We start from the raw sequence: 19,165 nt of genomic DNA, 5'->3' as shown, positions 1-19,165 counted from the left end.
CAGGGAGAAAATTAAGCCAACTTTATCTCTGCTTAGTGCTATTGGAGCAGTGCAAAGCAGCCTCAGGGGGGGCAAGGAACAGACCCAAATACAGTAAAAATGGCTGAGCTTTGATGTAATACTCCGTGGTTTAAATCCTGGCCCCACTGAAGTCAATGACAAAACTCCCATTGATTTCAATGCAGCCTAGATTTCACCGTATGACTGTTATTGAACTGACCACGTACACATAAAGCCTTCCACACACAGACCACTATGTGTATCTCTTGTGGTACTTCATGGTGCCCCTAGAGAGAGGACAAACAGGACGGAAAAATCAAACACAACATTTCAAGTCTTTTATTAGAAAGTTTATTACATTAACCTACAAGCATGTTCGGTGATATAAATGGTAGTGAAGGGTAATATGATGAGCATCAGTCATCTTTGGAAAATAGAAAACATTTCAACATTGCAACAGTGTTTTTTTTTTTTTTTTGTTACAATCGAGATACAAGCCAGACACTGTTTGTAGGTTTTCTTTAAAAATATATATTATAATTCAATCATATCAAAGTGGAGAGTGGCTGGGGTAAAACATTGAAAATATAATAGTTAGGCCCAGTGCTATGGCACTAATGTTAATTGTACCAAAAAGGGCAAGGTTTTTTGTACAATGGTTAAACAAGCACCCATCAGTTTTAAGTCATTTAAACTGCTATATACACAGTCTTTAATATAAAGCATTTTTCTCAACTTTAGCTCTGTATTCTTCAGTATGGATCTTAAAGATGCATTGTCCTATTCACGTGGCTCAGTGTAAGGGTCATTACTTGGAAACATAACCCTACTCAACAGTCCAGTTTTAGTCATAATATTTTGAAAATCAAATACATTTTTAATAGTGTTCTCACCAATATTTATGCTTTTATTAACCTTTATTTCATTAGTTTGATTTTGCAGATTGTGATAGAAAGGATAGTCACAATGAAGTCTGTTCACCCCTCAATCTGTATGCACAGCTCCAATTAAAATTAATGGGAGTTCTCTGTGTAAATGAAGATGAGGGCAAAGTTTAAGTGCAGCAGTATGTAGGGAGTAAAAGTCTCTGATACAAAAAGTTTTTCTGAGGTTCAGTGTTTTTCTAAATGGCTAAGAGATAGTTTGCCTAACTCATTTAAAATTTCAGGGATTATACCAAATACCACATTTTAAAACCAGATATTAACTTTGGGCTAAATTCTTCACTTTATTGCACTAGCAAACAAGCTTGTATGGACATTTATCCTAGAGTTTCATATTGCTTTCCTCTTTATGGGGTTCTGAACATATAAAAGACACAGACGCCTTTTTCCATTTGTGCAAGTGGCAAGGCAGGATCTCTCCCCATAGTTCTCAAGAAGAAATCTGGAAAGATAACCAGATAATGCACCAGCATATACATCATATTCCTAAGGTGGCCTGGTATGGAGGTTGAGAAGAGTCTAAATTCCCCTTCTGAGTTCATGAACATGCTGTGATCAGCAGCTAGGGCTCTTTGGCAGCTGTGAGATGTGAGCTCTGGTTGTGCTTAACAGAGCAGCAAAGTGCATTCCAAAGCATGTCTTCTTGAGGCACATGAGGAAACCTGTTCCGGATGGCATGATTGCTAAAGCAGGTGCTCTGGGAAAATTTCTGCTTCCCCTTGTTGCACCAAGCAGGTATTTAGCCTTTATTAATACCAGTAAACATTGATTGGTTTAGGGTTTTTAAATCGAAGATTATAGATAAATTTCTACATTTTCCAGTGTGCTTTAGTCACTCAAGTTAATGACATGCAGAGATTGTTTAAATAGAACATGTTAATTGTCCAGACAACTGTGTGTGTGAGCATGTACACCCGCTCACACACTGATGCATATTCACAAGTCTTTTATGTGACGTATGTATACTTATGTGGGCCAAATATAAGCAGGTGCAACTTCCCTTGGCCACAGCAGAAATGTCACCATATACAGCAGGGATGAATTTGGACCTGTATGTATGAGTATAGTTAGAGCATACACTATACCCCAAAGTGTCTGAGCAGGATTTATTGTCATGAGTGTTTGCTTGAATACATAATTTGAAGATGGGCACCACTTTTGGAATTCCTACACAAGTTACAAACAATTTGATCTATTCTTCACCATTATATAGTATGAATGACAGGGATTTTTTTTTTATGTTACAAAGAATAATTGTTCTATTGGCCATCAAATTCAAATTATACATGAGGTAAGAGGAGACGACTTTTGTGAACTCACAGTTATAGTGTATTGCATTTTCTATTTACAGTTTCAGAAAGGAGATTTTATTTTTAAGTTTCGATCACACGGTACAAACACATGTATTTCGATATCACTACATGTACTTGGCACCCCCCCCAATCAATCGTTTACCTTAAGTGGGGTGTAAAGTGCTGCTTGATTTCTTAAACATCAGCATTTATTTTTACATCTATGATGTCTTGAGCTGGTCATACAACTTTTACAAGGATGTGCAATTGCCCAGGAAGTTCCAGTTTGTCCGCAAATCAGCCAATATTTATGTATGACACAAACATGGGGTGTAAATGGGCATCCCCATGCATCCACATGTGCTGCAGAGGCCTGAGCCCAGTTATGTTGAGGTCTTCAGGTGTACAGCTCTGATCTGTCACCACTTTAATGGCAGCAAACATCAGACAGACAGTATTTCCATTTCAGCCCAAGGAGGTCTTTTGTATCCAGAAATGTTTTTCCATTTTTCTCATTGAGGTTCTGTATTGTAGCTACTGTTCCTCCAGCCAAAGGCAATGGGATATCATTCTCTTCAGAGCCAATACCATCACAATGTCAACAATTCTTTGTCTTTGACTCTAACATAATCCAAACTTTCAGATACAGAGCCATAATGGCACCTACTGTACTGAGGCAGAGAGCATAAGAGTACCAAAATGCTTGACCAACCACTGTCCTTTATATCACATCATACAGTTCGGATGTGTTTAAAGGTAAAACTACTTGTGACTGGGTGCAGAGTCGCTAGTTTGGGAAGGTGAAAAAGGCTGTTTGAGATTATGGGCCATCAGCAGGATGCTTCACTAACATGATCAGCAGGGGTATCTTCAACAGTACCGATATATAACCTTTCATCTTTAGGTTTTGAATCTAACATCCCAATGAGATGAAACAAGCAGTCCAGACACCCTAGAGCTATTGTTTCAGACTGTTTGAAGATTCAGGGAGATGTCCTTGCAACAATTTTAACAATTACAAATAAATAAAAGCTTGGATTCTGGAACACAGTTCTGTTTCAAGGGGTGGATTCCATGAACAATTCTACTTCCACTGAACTGCAGAAGACATGGGGCCCTGACTATAAGTTGGCTACTTGGGAGACAGAGGAGAGAATGCCTTTGGGAAGGCTGGCCTCCACATGCAGGGTCAGGAGTGAGCTGAACCCCAAGCTAGGGGTCTTGGTTTTTTCCCCCTGCTTTCTTGTTATAAACATTATCCCTCAAGCAAAACACCTTGTAATTGTTTTTTTTTTTTTGTCCCTGCTGATTCAATCCACCAGTTTACACCACTACCTAACCTGCTTAGCCCATCTCTGGTGGACAATAATATTATATCAATTATCACTTTTATACTCACCCCACCATCCCTTCCAAAGAAAAAATGTCAGTATTTCTTAACCAGACAAAATAAAGGCCAGCTGTCAAAAATGCAATAAACCGTGGACGTACAATAAAATATTTTGCAGTTATAAGCTAGAGCACTAGAAACATAGATACAAAATTTAAAAATGGAGATACAAGTTAATGAAAAATGGGGTATATGAGTCAAGTTATTAGCAATGCAAAAGACCAGCTTAAGCATATTTTCCCTACATCAACTATAAAAAAAGGTGCCTTTTTAGCAAGTATGCACAGAGATTGTTCAGTCATTTCTAGGGAAAAAATTAATCAAAACACTACAATTCTTATTCTATATTACAGTCCATATCACTACTTGTTTATAAAATTTAAACCTTTTCTTGCACTTCAAATTTACAGCATTCATCATTTTTGTTCAGTCCTTACACTCTCATTCAGTCCATTCTGACAAAAATAAACTGATTTCATTTACATATTTATGCAATAATTACTGATATGTTATGGATTACTACTTGTGTATGACAGGAATGATGGTCAGAACTGTAGTATATGGAGCAGTAATGCACCAAATGATTTGGCAAGGATGGGTGCCAAAGCCTACTAATATGGGGTATCCATTGATCTTCAGGTGTTGCAATAATATTAACGTGTGCAATGCTTTCATCACCTTCAAACTACACAGGCAATGTATTTCCTTAACCAGTAGTAGACATGAAAAACCTGTGTTGAGTTTTTCAAATCACTGCAGCATTGCATTTGGTTACATCCCATCAGATCAAGTCTTTTTACACATCTTGACTAAAAACAATATAATCCACCACAATATGGTGTGATGTGAAAGAAATCTGGCAATATCAGACAGTTTTTCTTCTAGGTAACAAATGAATCAGACTACAGACTGAAAGAAGTGGATATTTGGCAGGTTGTACAGTCCTTAGGGGCATCTCTACTATGAAACATGACCCAGTGAAAAACAAACATGAAATCCAATTTCAAAGTAGCAGAAATGGAACTGTTATCAGAACTATTCTGCAAACTAATATGTTTAAACAAGTATACTACAGTGTAAATGTGTGGCATTGGTGTCTTTGTAAAAATAACTGTAATGGAAAATCTGATCAGGGTCTCTTCAGTTTGGCATCTATCCACATGCTGTATGTGTGTATACACACCTCAGCTTGAGCTTCCTGTTTAACATACAGCAATTGTCTACAGAATGGATTAGGAGCCAAATATGGTGGCAAAGTACAGGAAGGAGCATAACCAAGCCACTGTTCTCCTTAAGAGTTCCACTGTGCCGTACAGTGAGCTTGAGATGTCATTCACTCCTGACCTCTTTCTCAGAGGATGATGGACTATCTCGTACTGGTAGCAAGTCATAATGGCATGGAATGTGACTGTTTTTTGGAAGATCATAAGGATCTTGGCTGAAAGGTCCACTGTTATTGAATGCGCCCTGGACAACACTCACGGTAGGTTCTGTGATAAAAGAAAACACACATATTTGGGCACTAGTAATAGCAAATGGGAAGAAAATATCTTTATAAAAATGAACAAGTCTTGCTAAATAGTTACTGTTGCTTAAAAGAAAGAACTTGTTCACTCAGCTTTAAATTCTGAAGTAAAGGGCATGTTGCTTAAAAATTTGCTGGCCTGGCATTAAAACTGCTCAGTTACGCAACAAACTCAATTGTGTGTGCATTCATGAGTTTGTAAGATAACACAATCAAGCAGAACTGCATGTCCTCTTTTCTTTTTGGGCAAGCTGCAGGAATCCAGGCTCCTGCTTAAACACACATTGGGCCAAAGTTTGGACTTCTGAGCAAAGCATCAGCAGTGAAAGGATATTGTGCAAAGCACCCAGTGGAAATTTGCATACTAATCCTCACAGACAGGTTGTAGAATACCATGCAGCTGCTTGGCTTTCTCTCTCACACAGACTCATTAGTCATGTCCCAGTCTTCTTCATCCCACAGATCCCACTCTTCTCCGGGATGCCCCGGAGAGAGTCACCATGGAATAGACAGTCCTTAGCAAGACAATGGACACCCTCATGGAATTCTAAGAAATCTCCACATAGGTACAGAAAGGGAGAGTTAGGTCCTTTGATGTATACAGCAGCTACATGTTCTTTAAATTCTGATTCTACTTTAAACAACTTTTTTAGACCATCTTTCATCAGAGGTAACTGTCAACGTGGACATCTTTCAACCTACTAGGAGAAATCCAAAATGTATAGTACAGATCCCCTTTAAGGGTTAGGACTAGTTTTTTAACCCATGTTGCTAATGTACTTTAGAATAATTAAGTAATGTACAACTAACCATACAGAGATCTGCTATTTTTCTTCTATTTTTCTCACAGTAATGCTTCTGACTTTTTAAAAGCTGTGACCTTGTATATTAGGAAGAAAACAGAACATCTAAAATCTTAAAGTATTTCACTCCAGCTAGTAAGGAGTTAATGATCTTCTTGCCTATTCTGTATGAATTAAGAAAGGAAGGATGGTCTTGTGGTTAAGGCATTGGATGGGCAGTCAGGTGATCTGGTCTGTGACTTTAGGTAAGTTATTTAAATATTCTACCAGTATGTCACAGTTTTCTTAGGACTGTAATAACTCATCAGGACCTGCCATGGGAAAGGAACCAGGATCTGCAGAGTTACTGATAGGAGAGCTGGGGTCGGGGGACAGGATGCACATTGTCTAAGCACAGAAGCCACAGAGCTCTTCTCCCCCTGTTGTCCACCAGGGATAACCATATTCAGGACTGGACAACCTGGTACAGGGCTAAGTTATGTGGCAGTGAGAGGCTACTTATGTCTCCCGCTGCTGCTTTAAGAAGGGCAAGAATATGGCTCTTTGGCAGAGATATTTAGGTGGGTGACTTTTATTTGCACAACTGAAACTAAGGTATTTGAAACCATCTTCTTTGTGAATTACTTCACGAGTTTGAAAAGAATGGGATTGCTCTTACATGAACATGGAGCTGCATAGATCCTGAAAGAGTATCAGTATTTTTTCAGTGATTTTGTTTGTTTGTTTTGGTTGAGCCTGTGTGGAAGATGTCTTCAGGTCACCTTTTTGGGGTGAGAGCGGCCACCTCGGTTAGCTCTTACGTCATTCTCTGGGCAGTCACAACCCTGTGGTCTGGTTCTGAGTTTATCGGGTACAGCCCTCTGTCTGGGCCCTTCAGTGAGTCCTCCCTCTTTCAGGGGATATAAAGCAGTCCAAATAAAAGGAATATACTTCCCTGACCCCCTTTATTGTGTAAGGGAGAGGGAAGCAGTCTCTCAAGCCCTGCAGCTAGTCTCAGTTCCCACCTCTCAATGTGAGCAAAAATCAGGGCTTAATCCTTGGGGTATTTCAACAAAGGATCAGCCCAGCTCATCTTCTTTCTCAAAGGGTTGAGTAGGTGTTTGCAAGCGATCAGTCAGTTAGTGGCACAGGGCCCCCAGTCTGGGAACACTAAGCCCTGTCTCTGCTTGTTCGGAGTGCCACCCCTACTGCAGGGAGTTCCTCCCTTTTAAGGGCCCACCTCCAGGCCTGACAAGCACATGCAGCGAACTGCAGTTGATTGGGACCACAGCAGTTCCTTAATCCTTGTCTGGCTGGTGGGGGCTCATCTGCCCCACCACAGCTTGATTCCTAACAATGCAGTTTGTACTTACCAACTTCATAGACATTCTTGTTGGCTGAAGCAGAGTTGCTGATCTCTGCATATGGGGAGTCCCTGCGTGCCGGTGACTTCATTTCAACATATCCACATTCTGAGTTTTTTGGCACAAGTGCTGGTGGGTCTTTAATAGTAGCATATGGATTTTCAGAGCTACTTAAAGAGCAGTTGCTTAAATTGTATTCTGAGTTCTTCATTAAATCTGACAATAGAAAAAATAGCACTGTAAATCTTTTGAATGTGCTGCGTAATGTGTAAGCTTAAATATTGTGACTAAGTAAAGCAAAAACTTCTGTTCCAGAAAATGTTTGCCACCAAATAGATTGGCTACTTTGAGTTCTGCACAGTTTCTCATAAATCAATAACTATATAGAAACTTGTCATAATACTTCCTCAGATTTGTTTTACACAGTGATTAATAGAGTTACCTCAACTGCTCTGCTTTTTATGGGCCTGATTTTGCCTGGGGCGTTCCTGCTGCAAAGTTCAACTCTCATTAAAGTTGGGTCCGGCACTAATTAAAGGTAATTTTCAGGATCAGGCTGCGCCTGACAATTTTAGAACACATTTGCCTTTGCAGGTGCTGAACTCATGACACATAAATAACATTACAATTACTGAAGGGGATGAGCTAACAGATGATTCCTGTAATAATTCTGAGAGAACTGAAGGCAGGGTGCTTTTAGTGAGGGGCCATTTTGTTCTGCCAGTGCCTTCACTGACAACCATCAAGACATGCTAAAAGATTCAGCTGTTTTTCCTCGATTTCCCTAATGGTAGGGATGGAGGAGGAAAGAATGAGCAGGGGTCAGTTGGTTAGTCAGTTTGGGCTGTGGCTAAGGGAGTCATGTGTTTTCTTGGGCTGAGAAGACATTGTGAGAGTTTCTTCTGTCTTTGCAGATTTGCATCCAAGACTTTCAGAGCTGACTACTGAGGCCTGGTCTACACTTAAAAGTTAAGTTGACAAAACCACATCCCTGAGCACCGTAGCTATGTCAACCTAACCCCCAGTGTGGACGCAGCTATGTCAATGGAAGAATGTTTCTTTTGACCTAGCTACTGTCATTTGGGTGTATTCCGACACTGATGGAAAACTTCCTCCATTGGTGTAGGCCGCGTTTACACTATGGGATTATTCTGGCATAGCTACGGCACCTAGCTGTACTGGTATGGGCTCCATAGTGTAGATACACCCTGATTTTGGGTATGCAACTTGAGACGCCTTATAGGTATCTGACTTTCAGAGAGTGGATGGTCAGAGCTTCTCAAGGCCCTTTTAAGGAGTCTCAAATGAAGCACCCCAAAATCTTTCAAGAACATCAAGAGAATCCTTCACTGCCAGACAATATCACATATTGAAACATTATAATTGATTCCTTCAATTAAATTATATTGTATTATAGAAATGCTCTACAAAATAGCTGCTCTCGTCTATATACTTAACTCTCCCATTTTCAGACGCCTGGGAAAAAATGAGCCTTCCAGTGAGACTTGAAGGGTGATCAGAATTGGGCTATTTCAGACCAAGGAGGGGAGCAAATTCCATAGCTGTAGTGCCCTGACAGACTATACCCTGCCAGCTACCCCTCTCATTTATACCAGTGGGACTCTACCTCTGCTAATCTCAGCTGTGGTGGTATAGCATGGGGAGAGAGATGGTCTTTCAGGTACTAAGCCATTTACAGCTTTAAAGGTCAAAACCAGAACCTTAAATTTCATCTGGAAGGTCACAGCCAGCCAGGGCAGAGCATGGAACACAGGTTAAATTTACCAGGTGGGCCATCACATTCTTCACCATCTTTATTATCCAGATGGATCTAAGATATAGCCCTATGTAGAAAACATTACAGTTGCGTAATCTTGATGTTGGTGGCAAAGACATGCACGATAGTTGCAAAGGCGGACATCTGAAAAGACCATTTACATCTTCTTGGCTGTAGATTAAATAATAAAAAGGGCATGGCCATTGCTGCAATTTAATCTTCAAGTGGTGGAATAAATATTTTCTGAAGGGTATGTGGTATCCCGTTAATGTGCCCACGTAATGCCAAAGCACTGCAGGCTCACTTGTGGACACAGTGGGAACCACAGATGCTCTGTAATCTGAAACACTGCAGCATTATAACATTTAATTTTCATTGCAGTATTAACATGTTGCTGTCTTCTTGACCTTTTAACAGCTTACTGACATATAAAGGAGTTATTTTCTTTGTCTTATTACTACCAAAGCAGAACACAGCTCTGACAAAAGTCTTCAGTTCACTCATGCAAGCTCAGTTGTGCCCGAAAGGCACAGCCTCATGCAAAGCTATATTATCCTCGCAGTGGTAACTGGAGTATGATATGGAGAAACAGCTAAGAAAGGGTAATGGACTACCTGCTTGTCACAGGATCCAGCAGGGGATTTAAGGGAATGATGTATCCTCCTTCCAGAAAGGAAGAGAGGCAAAGAAAAAGTCTCTGGGGACTGCAGCCCACATTAGCAGGGGAGTTGCTTTATTTTGGTGTTACTCATGAGTTTTCTGTTTAACCAATAAATTGTGCCAGGAGGCAAAGGTCCAAAAGATTTGGGTATTGCACTGGTTTCTTCCTGGGCTCATGAGATAGCCTATCAGCTTACAAAGAGTCACTGCACTTCATATATTCTCTTTCCACAGAAACCAAGAATAATTTTAAATAGGACATGAAATAGCTGTGTATTTTTATTAAAATGTGTCAGAAAATAAAAATTCACCTTTCAGGGATTTTCCCATATATCCTCTGTCAAGCCCAAACGCACCTATGAAAAAGGAGAGTAACAAAAACAGAACATTTTGTAAATCCAATTGCAATTCTCTGGGAAACCATTCAAAATCTCTACAGAATTGTTTCATGGCTAATTTGTGCCTCACAGGAGAAATACCCCTACAATGAGAGCACAGATTCACTGCAGAAGCAGCGTGACTGTGCACCTATATACTGACTAACAATGTCTAGATTCATAGAGTTTAGGGCCAGAAGGAACCATCAATCGTTTAGTCTGATCTTCTGTATATCATAGGCCATTAAATGTCACCTAGTGTAGACCAGGCCTAAGTTAAATAAAGGTCTAAGTATATTACATTTACACAATTTCCTTTATCAACCAGACCTATTTTCCATAAAACCAACTAGATTGTCTTTAATTATATTCCTCTCTCTATGGGTAGTGCTCCACCGGTCCACATGGCCTTGACCCCTCTACTCTCAATTTGGCAAGGCTAGCACCAGTGGCAATGTTAGCTAGCTTCACAGAAGAACCAGACTGTGCCTACACCTCACACAGGAAATGTCTGCTCTGCCATCCCTTCGATCCACACAGGGTAACATACAGCACCCTTTCTCTTTATTTTTTTACCAAGCTCATTGAGGTAGCCTCCATGTTTCCAGTCTGCAGGCAGTGTTCCCGTATAGTCCAGAACTGCACCCCGTTTTCCAGGATCCACATTCTTAAGATTCACAAATAGCTGATTGTTTTTTGACTATTTCAAACAAACAAACAAAAGATAATGTAGACTGCAGCTGATTATAGATCACTAATCTTTGCACAAGATGATAATCGGGGAAAACAAAACTAAGTCCAATAAGGTAGTTTAAGAAATCAAATCCTTTATGAAAATGACTTGTTGAGAGATGTACCATGTAAAAGAAAACATTGAGCTAATACTGTTTGTTGATCTGCATAATGGCCACCACCGTTTTCATGTTTTACCTTAGCAAGGGTCATCCTGTCCATGTTGTTGACATGAGGTGGGGTTGCGCACTGTGTTAGGGTGTGATAGCTAGGGTTGGAGAAGTAGTGGCTATTAGCATTCCCACCATTAGTATGAGGAATGGTTTCTGAAAAGAAAGGGAGAAGAAAATGAACAATTTAAAGGAACGTGCTGTCGCCTTTTGAAGATACTTCCCTGATACTCAGTCCCTTCACTCTTTTTTGCCTCCATTGTCTGCAACCTTGGCATTAACCAGTTTGCAAAATTGCCAGCCACCAGCTCCACAACGTTGTGTGTGTTGTTACTACTGTGACTGCCCCTTGGCTGCATTTTTCAAACATACCTTCATCTGCTCTAACTACTGCAACTCCTGGCCTCCCAAAGCCCCAGCTTCCCTAACTCCTGAAGTTTTGCGAATACAAAAAAATGTGACAATATCAACCCAACTCTAAAACAACTCCATGTTGATTTCAGGGTCTAACTAAAAACTGCCCTCCTTGTTTTAAAACGCTTCATGGCCTTGCTCCAGCCTAACCCATGACTCCTGCCTCCTCTCTTCTCCCCACTCCCTTCACTTGTCTCATACTACTCTATTTCATTTCAAATCTCAGTGGAAACCATATCCTTTCACCCTTTCTTAAACCCCTTAAATATACAGCGGACCCTCGCTAGAGTGCGTGTTGCTATAGCGCGGATTGGCATATAGTGTGGTCGCGGCGATGGATCCCAAATTTAAATATATAAATTGGGATCCATGGCAATACGGTCCCCACATTAACGCGATACTGTGCATGAATCCCGAACCCCGCATTCTAGCGAGGGTCCGGTGTAGTTAGCAGAGGAACAGAAAAATTAACCCCGGCACTGTATTACTTAACTCTGAAACATGTTTTGAGATACAATTTGCATGAAAGATGCTAGAGAATAAAGTTGTACTGCATGGTATGTGGTCAGCATTTTCCTTTGTTCAACAATACACATTTCTACTAGCATAGGTGGGCTTTATATATTAAATGCGTAGATTAAAAAGGCTATATTGCACCACACACAACAGTTCACAGCTATAGACACTTGGAAAGATTCACTCAGAACTATGACTATGTGCTACTGACAGCTGAAAGGGGCTGCCATGGGATGGGGGGCCTGTTGCTGTCCAGTGTGTCCTGAAAAGCTGAGTTGCTGACTAGACAGGAGGGACAGCCTACAGCAACTGGGGATACACAAATTCAGTGGATCCTTGAAAATCTCCCTCTTTGATATGGGGCACCTATGAAGCTTCATCCCCAGGGAGATTAAAACTGCTCACACTGGTGGAATGCCCAAGGAAGGGTGGCACTAGAAACCCAAATTACCCTCCCTGAAAGCATAAACTTCCCTGCTCAGACTAGCAGTTACTGATGCAGAAAGGTGCCATCTGCACCTCCTCAAGCCTGTGGGGGCATTTATGTAGCCAGTATATGAGCTTGATTAAGAGAAGACGAATAGTTGTGAAAGTTAAGTGAGGAACAAAACTTGGAATTTTGTTTCTCCAACTGGGATTTACTTAGTCATGTGCCTCACACAGCTCTACTCCTACCTGAAATGGTGTAATCCGCATTGATGACCCTCATAGCAGGTGTATAGGTAACTGCTGGCATATGTGTTTCTTTCCCCTTCTGCTTGTGTCTATAAATAATGAATAGTGCTAGCAAGAAGAGGACAACCAGGACAAGAATAATGATTCCTGCGATAGCCCCAATCTGGTAGGAATCAGCAGGGATAGCAGTACTGGTACGGCTTAAACTGTTCAAGTTTCCTACTATGATCACACCAGCTGGAAAACAAACAGAAATGAAAACACATGGCATAAATTCATACAAGAATTCTAAAATGAAGAGTAGAGATCTGACTTCAATTGTTAAAACTCTCTTCCTGTGTTCATGTCTAAATATTTTAAATATAGCTAGAGTTATGCCGAAAGCCTTAGGAGTGACAGCCCAAGCCTTACCTGGCCAATACTCTGCTTTTATATGTCTATTTCATGTGGCTGAAAAAATAGCACTGTGCCCTCTGGCCAAGAAATACACAGTGTACAAAGTACTTGACCCAACGGCAGCTTTGTATGGCATTATCTCTGTAGAACTCTTCAAAAGATATCATCAAGTGCTGTGTTAAAACCAAGGATACTGTCCTAGCTCACGGTCCTTCCTTCCTCCAGTAAACTATCAATAAGTCATCTGATGATTAAGTATAAATATTATTAATAAACAATCAAGCAAGTCATTTAAATACACATCCCAGAGGGAATTCATTACTTATGTACATATGATATCTAAGAGAATTTAATCCATCAATATTTTACAGTACTTTCACAATCATTTTATTCTATGTCACTACCTTGATCACACCTTGCTCCTTTCCAGCCTGGGCTGCAATAACAAGTTCCTGTGATGTGGTCACAAGTTGAGTTGTTCAGACAGTCACATATTTGCCGGCAGCCATAACCGTATGTACCTGGGGGACACTCTGTGCAAAATAATAAAAAATCAAATGCACATCTTTATATTTGAACCTATGAATATGAACTCTGTGTGTAGTAAATGCTACTGAATGTTACAGATACACAGTATTAAGCACCCTAAAGATTTGCCATTGTAAAGCAGGTACATTTTTATAAGTGACCAGCAGGTGGCAATGTGTTATTGATGCTGGAGCTCTAGGAGGAAAGAAAATAGCTTCCCTAACTGGGAAAACAAGCAAAATATTATGTTCACACGTGAATACCCGGGCCTGATTCTCCATTGCCCAGCTCCTTGTTTACATCTATGCAAAATGAATGTAAATTGTCTCCAAATCATAATGGCACAGGTTTAAAAGGCAGTAGAGAATAAGGCACTGTGGGCTAGATATACAAAGGAACTTAGGCGTGGTGATCCTAAGCATTGCTATGCCTAACTTTTAGGGACTTAGAAAATTACTGTGATTCACAAAGCCTGGGAAATGCTAAGGCAAGGGGTGGGTAATAAGTCCCACCCCTTTCTCAGAGATTGACACATGTCTAGGCTGCAGGGAGCGGCCTCTCTCTGCTTGGGAATCTGAGGGCTTGTCTACACTACCACGCGGGGTCGATCTAAGATACACAACTTCAGCTACATGAATAGCGTAGCTGAAGTCGACATGCTTAGACCTACTCACCGTGGTGTCTTCACTGCGGTAAGTCAACAGCTGACGCTCTCCCGTCGACTCCGCTTGCGCTCCTCGTTCTGGTGGAGTACCGGAGTCGATGGGAGAGCGCTCAGTGGTCAATTTATCATATCTATACTAGACATGATAAATTGCCCCCTGCTGGATTGATCGCTGCCCGCCAATGTGGAGAACATTACAGTTGCACAATCCTGATGCGGATGGCAAAGACATGCACGACATTTGCAAAGGTGGATATATGAAAAGACCAGTTACAGCTTCTTGGCTGTAGGCTAAATAATAAAAAGGAACTGGCCATTGTTGCAACTTAATTTTCAAGTGGTGAAATAAATATTTTCCGAAGGGTATGTGGTGTCCCATTAATGTGCCCACATAGTGCCAAAGCACTGCAGACTTACTTGTGGACACAGTGGAGCTTAAATTTTGTGAAGTTCTCAGACTTTTTGGGAAGGGGAGGGTGGAAAACTAGTTTGCTTTCTTAATTTTTATTTATTTATTTATTGCAATTTAAGTCCATGTTTTATTTCCCCCAAAATTAGAGCTGATCAGAAAAGGGAATATCTATGACATGGAAAATTCCAACATTTAAATATTTGGTTTTGTTCCAAATCAAAACAAAAAGCCAAAATTTTGAAATTTTCCATAGGACTGATATTCGGAAACAATTCTATGCATTAACATCAAAACATTTTGTTTCAATAATGTCAACATTTTATAATATAAAATATTAAATATAGTTTGTACAAATATGCTATATTAAAATCAATGTTTTAATTTAATATAAAACTCAAAACAAAATGAATCAATATGCTAAAGTCAAAACAAAACATTTTCAGCTTATCAAAATGAAATGTTTGACATGGTCAAAATGAAACAAGAAAGTCAGAATGGTTTGGTTTGAGATTTTGCTGTTGAAAATTCCATCAAAATCAAAACATTCCCGCAAAACATTAAGATTTCGATAAAACTGCATTTTCTGAGAGAAAACTGTTCTGTCAAACATTTTTTGATGCTCTACAAAAAAATGTTAGTTAATTTTACAAAACCAACATCTGTTATACCTAATGGAAAGCCTACACAGATGAAATTGAGCCCTGTGCAGAGGGCCTACCAAAGGCTTATGTACCACTCAAGTCCTAATTAAACACTTAGAACAAGGCCTTGTGTTGATCTTCTGAACAGGAGCCAATTTCTGGGGTAGTATGATGTATTAGGCATAGAAGCGCCACTCTCCTGACAAAAACTAGGCCAGCACAATTGTGAGCCTTTGGGCCTCGTCCTTCTCTCTCATGTAACTTCACTGAAACCAATGAAGTTAAACCGGGATAGAACTAATATGTGTGAAAGGAGAATCAGGCCCTATGTATAGCAAATATAATGTGCCTTATATGCTTCCCTTTGGTAACTCTTTTGACTTAAATAGAGCTATTCCAGGGATGAATTTGGCTCTCAGTCTTCCAGCTATTAGTTTTCATCAGGGTGTTTTGACAGTAACAGTTATTTGGATTAATTTGTTATTTTTGTACTGTTATGTACATTTTTCTAATATTATGTCAAAGGCAGTTAACTATAGGTAGCCTAGGACAGCAGCTTTTTAAACATAGATATAAATGTAAATAAACAATCAAAAAGATTTAAAGAAAGACTATAAGTCTTACTTACTAATCTCTCAGGCTTTCAAAAGATGGAGAAACAACCTTAACATCACACAGGATAGAGTTAGGTCCAAATCCTGTGGTCATTACTCAGGCAAAACTCCGTTTGAAGTCAGTATTGTTTTGTCTGAGTAAGGACTCACAATCACAGTATTCAGTCTAGGGAGTTTTGCATTTGTTCCTACCATGCATGAATAATTTCTGCTTCCTACTCACTCTGTTCACAGTGTTTTCCCATGAATCCTGTGCGGCAGGTACACTGCCCCAATATGTGGTCACAATCAGCTCCATTCTGACACTGGCATATTAATGCACAGTCTTTCCCATAAAATCCCAAGGGACACCCTGCAATACAAAGGGGTGGGGGAAGAGAAGAAAATCTTCAATGAGGAATATAAAAGTATTATTATTACTTATTAAAATCATTTCTATAGTGCCATTAATTTATACAGGACTTTATAAACATAATAGATGAAGAGCTTCTCTGCTCTGAAAAGTTTACTGTCTAAATGAGACAAACAGACAAGATAAAGTAACAAGTAAGGGAGGATGCGGGGATTGCTGATGATGAGAAGAAGGTAGGCAGGAAAGATTGCTGGAAGACGTTTTAAGGAGACATTTGAAGGAGGAGGGAGGAGGGACTTCATGCAAGAGCCCAGGAAGACTGTTGAATGATGAATGAATCTTTGGACATATTTGCTGCACAGTTGATGTTGAAACATTAACGAGTAAAAATATTGTATCTCAGCTCCTCACAAAGGTGCCATGTCAGTATGAAGAAGACATATCACTGCAAACAGATCATTATTCACCAGCAGGAAGCAAAAGAACCATGATAGCTGACAGCTGAACCAATTCAGTGAATGTCTTCCACAGCATTATCCATATGGCCCCATAATATGTGTTATCTCCTGCCGCTCTGACATTGTGCTATTGAGAAAGGAGTGTTGTGACTTTAAAAAGCACTGCATGCAAAGCAGATTTCAGAGGTACTTTTCTGAGATCAAATATGATGAGTATACCTGACTTGAGCATAAGCCAAATAATAGCTATAAATGTAATCATCTGATACCTGTAATGAGGAAAACGAGACAACATTCCTTCAATCAACAAAAAAATTATCTCAGACTTTGTGTGAACTATTGCTCAGAACTCATATGCAGATTTCCAGTCACAACACTTCCGATATCTAATTCATTAATGTAAAGTTCTTGGAGAGAGATCTCAGGTATTAAATGTATTAGTCACACAAAAACAATTCCAGAGTGGAGTATAAAATAGTGACCTGATGAAGTTCCGGTTCTGGTTCGAGATAATATAAATAGTCATGCCAATACCTAAATTATGTGTTGGTAAAGCTTGTTCCCTGTAATCTAATGACCAGAGAGATAGGAGACCTGTATTAAAATCACTTTACAACGCTGCTGAGGAGACGAATGTGTCTCTATGAATCATTGCCATTAGCAAACTTGAAGCTATTCACTTCATAGGACTTGATTCAGCCCTGGGTAATGCTGATGTAATCTTGGGTGCAGAGTGCCCAGTGGTAGTATTCTTCCCAGAGGAGGTTCTGAGTGGCGAAAGGGTACAAGGTAACTGCAAAGGGACGCACACCTAGCAAGTGCTGCCCAGAAGTGTATAGCTCTGGCCAGGTTGAGAGACCATGTCTGGGCACCTGGGAAAGCATTCATTCATTCAGCACAGGCACATGCCAGCTTCTGCTGCTGAGACTCCTGTGGACTCCTGGTTGTAACTGAATATTGCCTTCCTCTGGAGGAAACCCAAAGGGAAGGCAGTGGTGTGAAGATAGCCTATCCTCCTCCAAGGGTGAATTCCCCCTCAGATGCAGCAGCAGTCCCGACTAATACAGGTGGCTATAATTTTCATCACTTGTACCAGCAGAGGTGACATGAGACACATCATCTGGATTAGAATGGCATAACAGTGTTGGAAAATCAGTGAACAAAGAGGGAGTATTAAAAGAAATGGAGGAAAATATTGTTATTAATTGGTAGTCACACAACAAGATAAGTAGATCATAAGAGTCACTTACTCTGGGTACAGTAAAGGCCAGTCCATCCTGGAGTGCATTTGCACTCCCCATCATAGGCACTGCAGTAAGCTCCATTATGGCAATTGCAGGTGTGAATACAGTTTGGACCCCAATGGGCAGGTGGGCAAGCTAAAATATCCCAAATCAATTAATTAATTTCATCTGGTAAAGACACAAAGCAGCACTACATACAAATGTTTAAATTGTTCTCTTCTACCTTCTTCAGTCTGACCAATTTCAACCAAATCGTTTCCTAGTTTTTTCTTGAAACTAACTAGTGTTTTACCCTAGATAAGAACAAATGAAAAACACAAACAGGAAACAGGAATCAATGTGTGAGATCCTGATCTCAGTACAGTACTATGTGGCCAGTATCACTGGTTTCTCATAGTTCAAAAGAGGGAGTCATATAAATCAGGTTTTTTGATTGATTCTTCACTGTTTTCCAGTGACTGAAAATTTTCATCCCTCCTGAATTCCACTGAACTAGATGGAGAGGTTGTGCATTCTAATCCTAGCACAGGAGGAGAATAAACAGGGAGAGAGGAACAATATTTGCACCCTGGCCCAGTTATCAATTAAATCCCTGTATTCCTCTCCCAAAATGTAATTTTATGGCTGAAGCAGGATGAATCAGAGATTCCATGGTTTAGCTTTAGTTTCTTGATCTGAAGCCTCTGAATTACTCACTGGTCCCCATCAGAACATGAATCAATATAATCCTTCTAACAAACAAATCATTATAAATAGGGCCCTACCAAATTCATGGTCCATTTTGGTCAATTTTGTGGTCACAGGATTTTAAAAATCATAAATTTCATGATTTCAGCAACTTAAATCTGAAATTTCATGGTATTGTAATTGTAGGGGTCCTGACCTCAAAAGGTCGCAAGGTTATTGTATGGGGGGTTGCGGTACTGCTGCCCTTACTTATGCACTGCTGACGGCGGTGGCGCTGTCTTCAGAGCTGGGTGCCTAGGCAACAGCCACCGCTCTTCAGCCACCCAGCTCTGAAGGCAGCACAGAAGTAAGGGTGGAAATACCACAATCCCCCTAAAATAACCTTGCAACCCCCCTTCAACTCCCTTTTGGGTCAGGACCCCAAATTTTAGAAATGCTGGTCTCCCCCCGTGAAATCTGTATAATATAGGGTAAAAGTACACAAAAGACCAGATTTCACGGGGGGAGACCAGGTTTTACAGTCCGTGACGCATTTTTCATGACCGTGAATT

General features: G+C 40.2%; 1 protein-coding gene across 2 annotated transcripts in view; it reads right to left on the bottom strand.

Annotated features, from left to right (window-relative positions):
* Nucleotides 1-325: 325 nt before the first annotated feature.
* The window catches only part of MEGF10 (multiple EGF like domains 10), a 155,840-nt gene continuing 137,000 nt past the window's right edge, over nt 326-19,165 (bottom strand). For both annotated transcript variants that reach the window (XM_043547395.1, XM_007060851.3), the window contains 9 exons: nt 17,934-18,062; nt 16,097-16,225; nt 13,419-13,547; nt 12,619-12,855; nt 11,042-11,169; nt 10,688-10,811; nt 10,046-10,090; nt 7,307-7,513; nt 326-5,116 (listed from right to left, as the gene is read on the bottom strand). In XM_043547395.1, the coding sequence (XP_043403330.1) occupies nt 4,956-5,116; nt 7,307-7,513; nt 10,046-10,090; nt 10,688-10,811; nt 11,042-11,169; nt 12,619-12,855; nt 13,419-13,547; nt 16,097-16,225; nt 17,934-18,062 (1,289 nt within the window). In that variant the 3' untranslated portion in view covers nt 326-4,955. The remainder of the gene's footprint in view (nt 5,117-7,306; nt 7,514-10,045; nt 10,091-10,687; nt 10,812-11,041; nt 11,170-12,618; nt 12,856-13,418; nt 13,548-16,096; nt 16,226-17,933; nt 18,063-19,165) is intronic.

Source organism: Chelonia mydas, chromosome 5 (assembly GCF_015237465.2).
Source record: "Chelonia mydas isolate rCheMyd1 chromosome 5, rCheMyd1.pri.v2, whole genome shotgun sequence".
NCBI lineage: Eukaryota > Metazoa > Chordata > Testudines > Cheloniidae > Chelonia > Chelonia mydas.
This window is presented reverse-complemented; position numbering and strand designations above follow the sequence as displayed.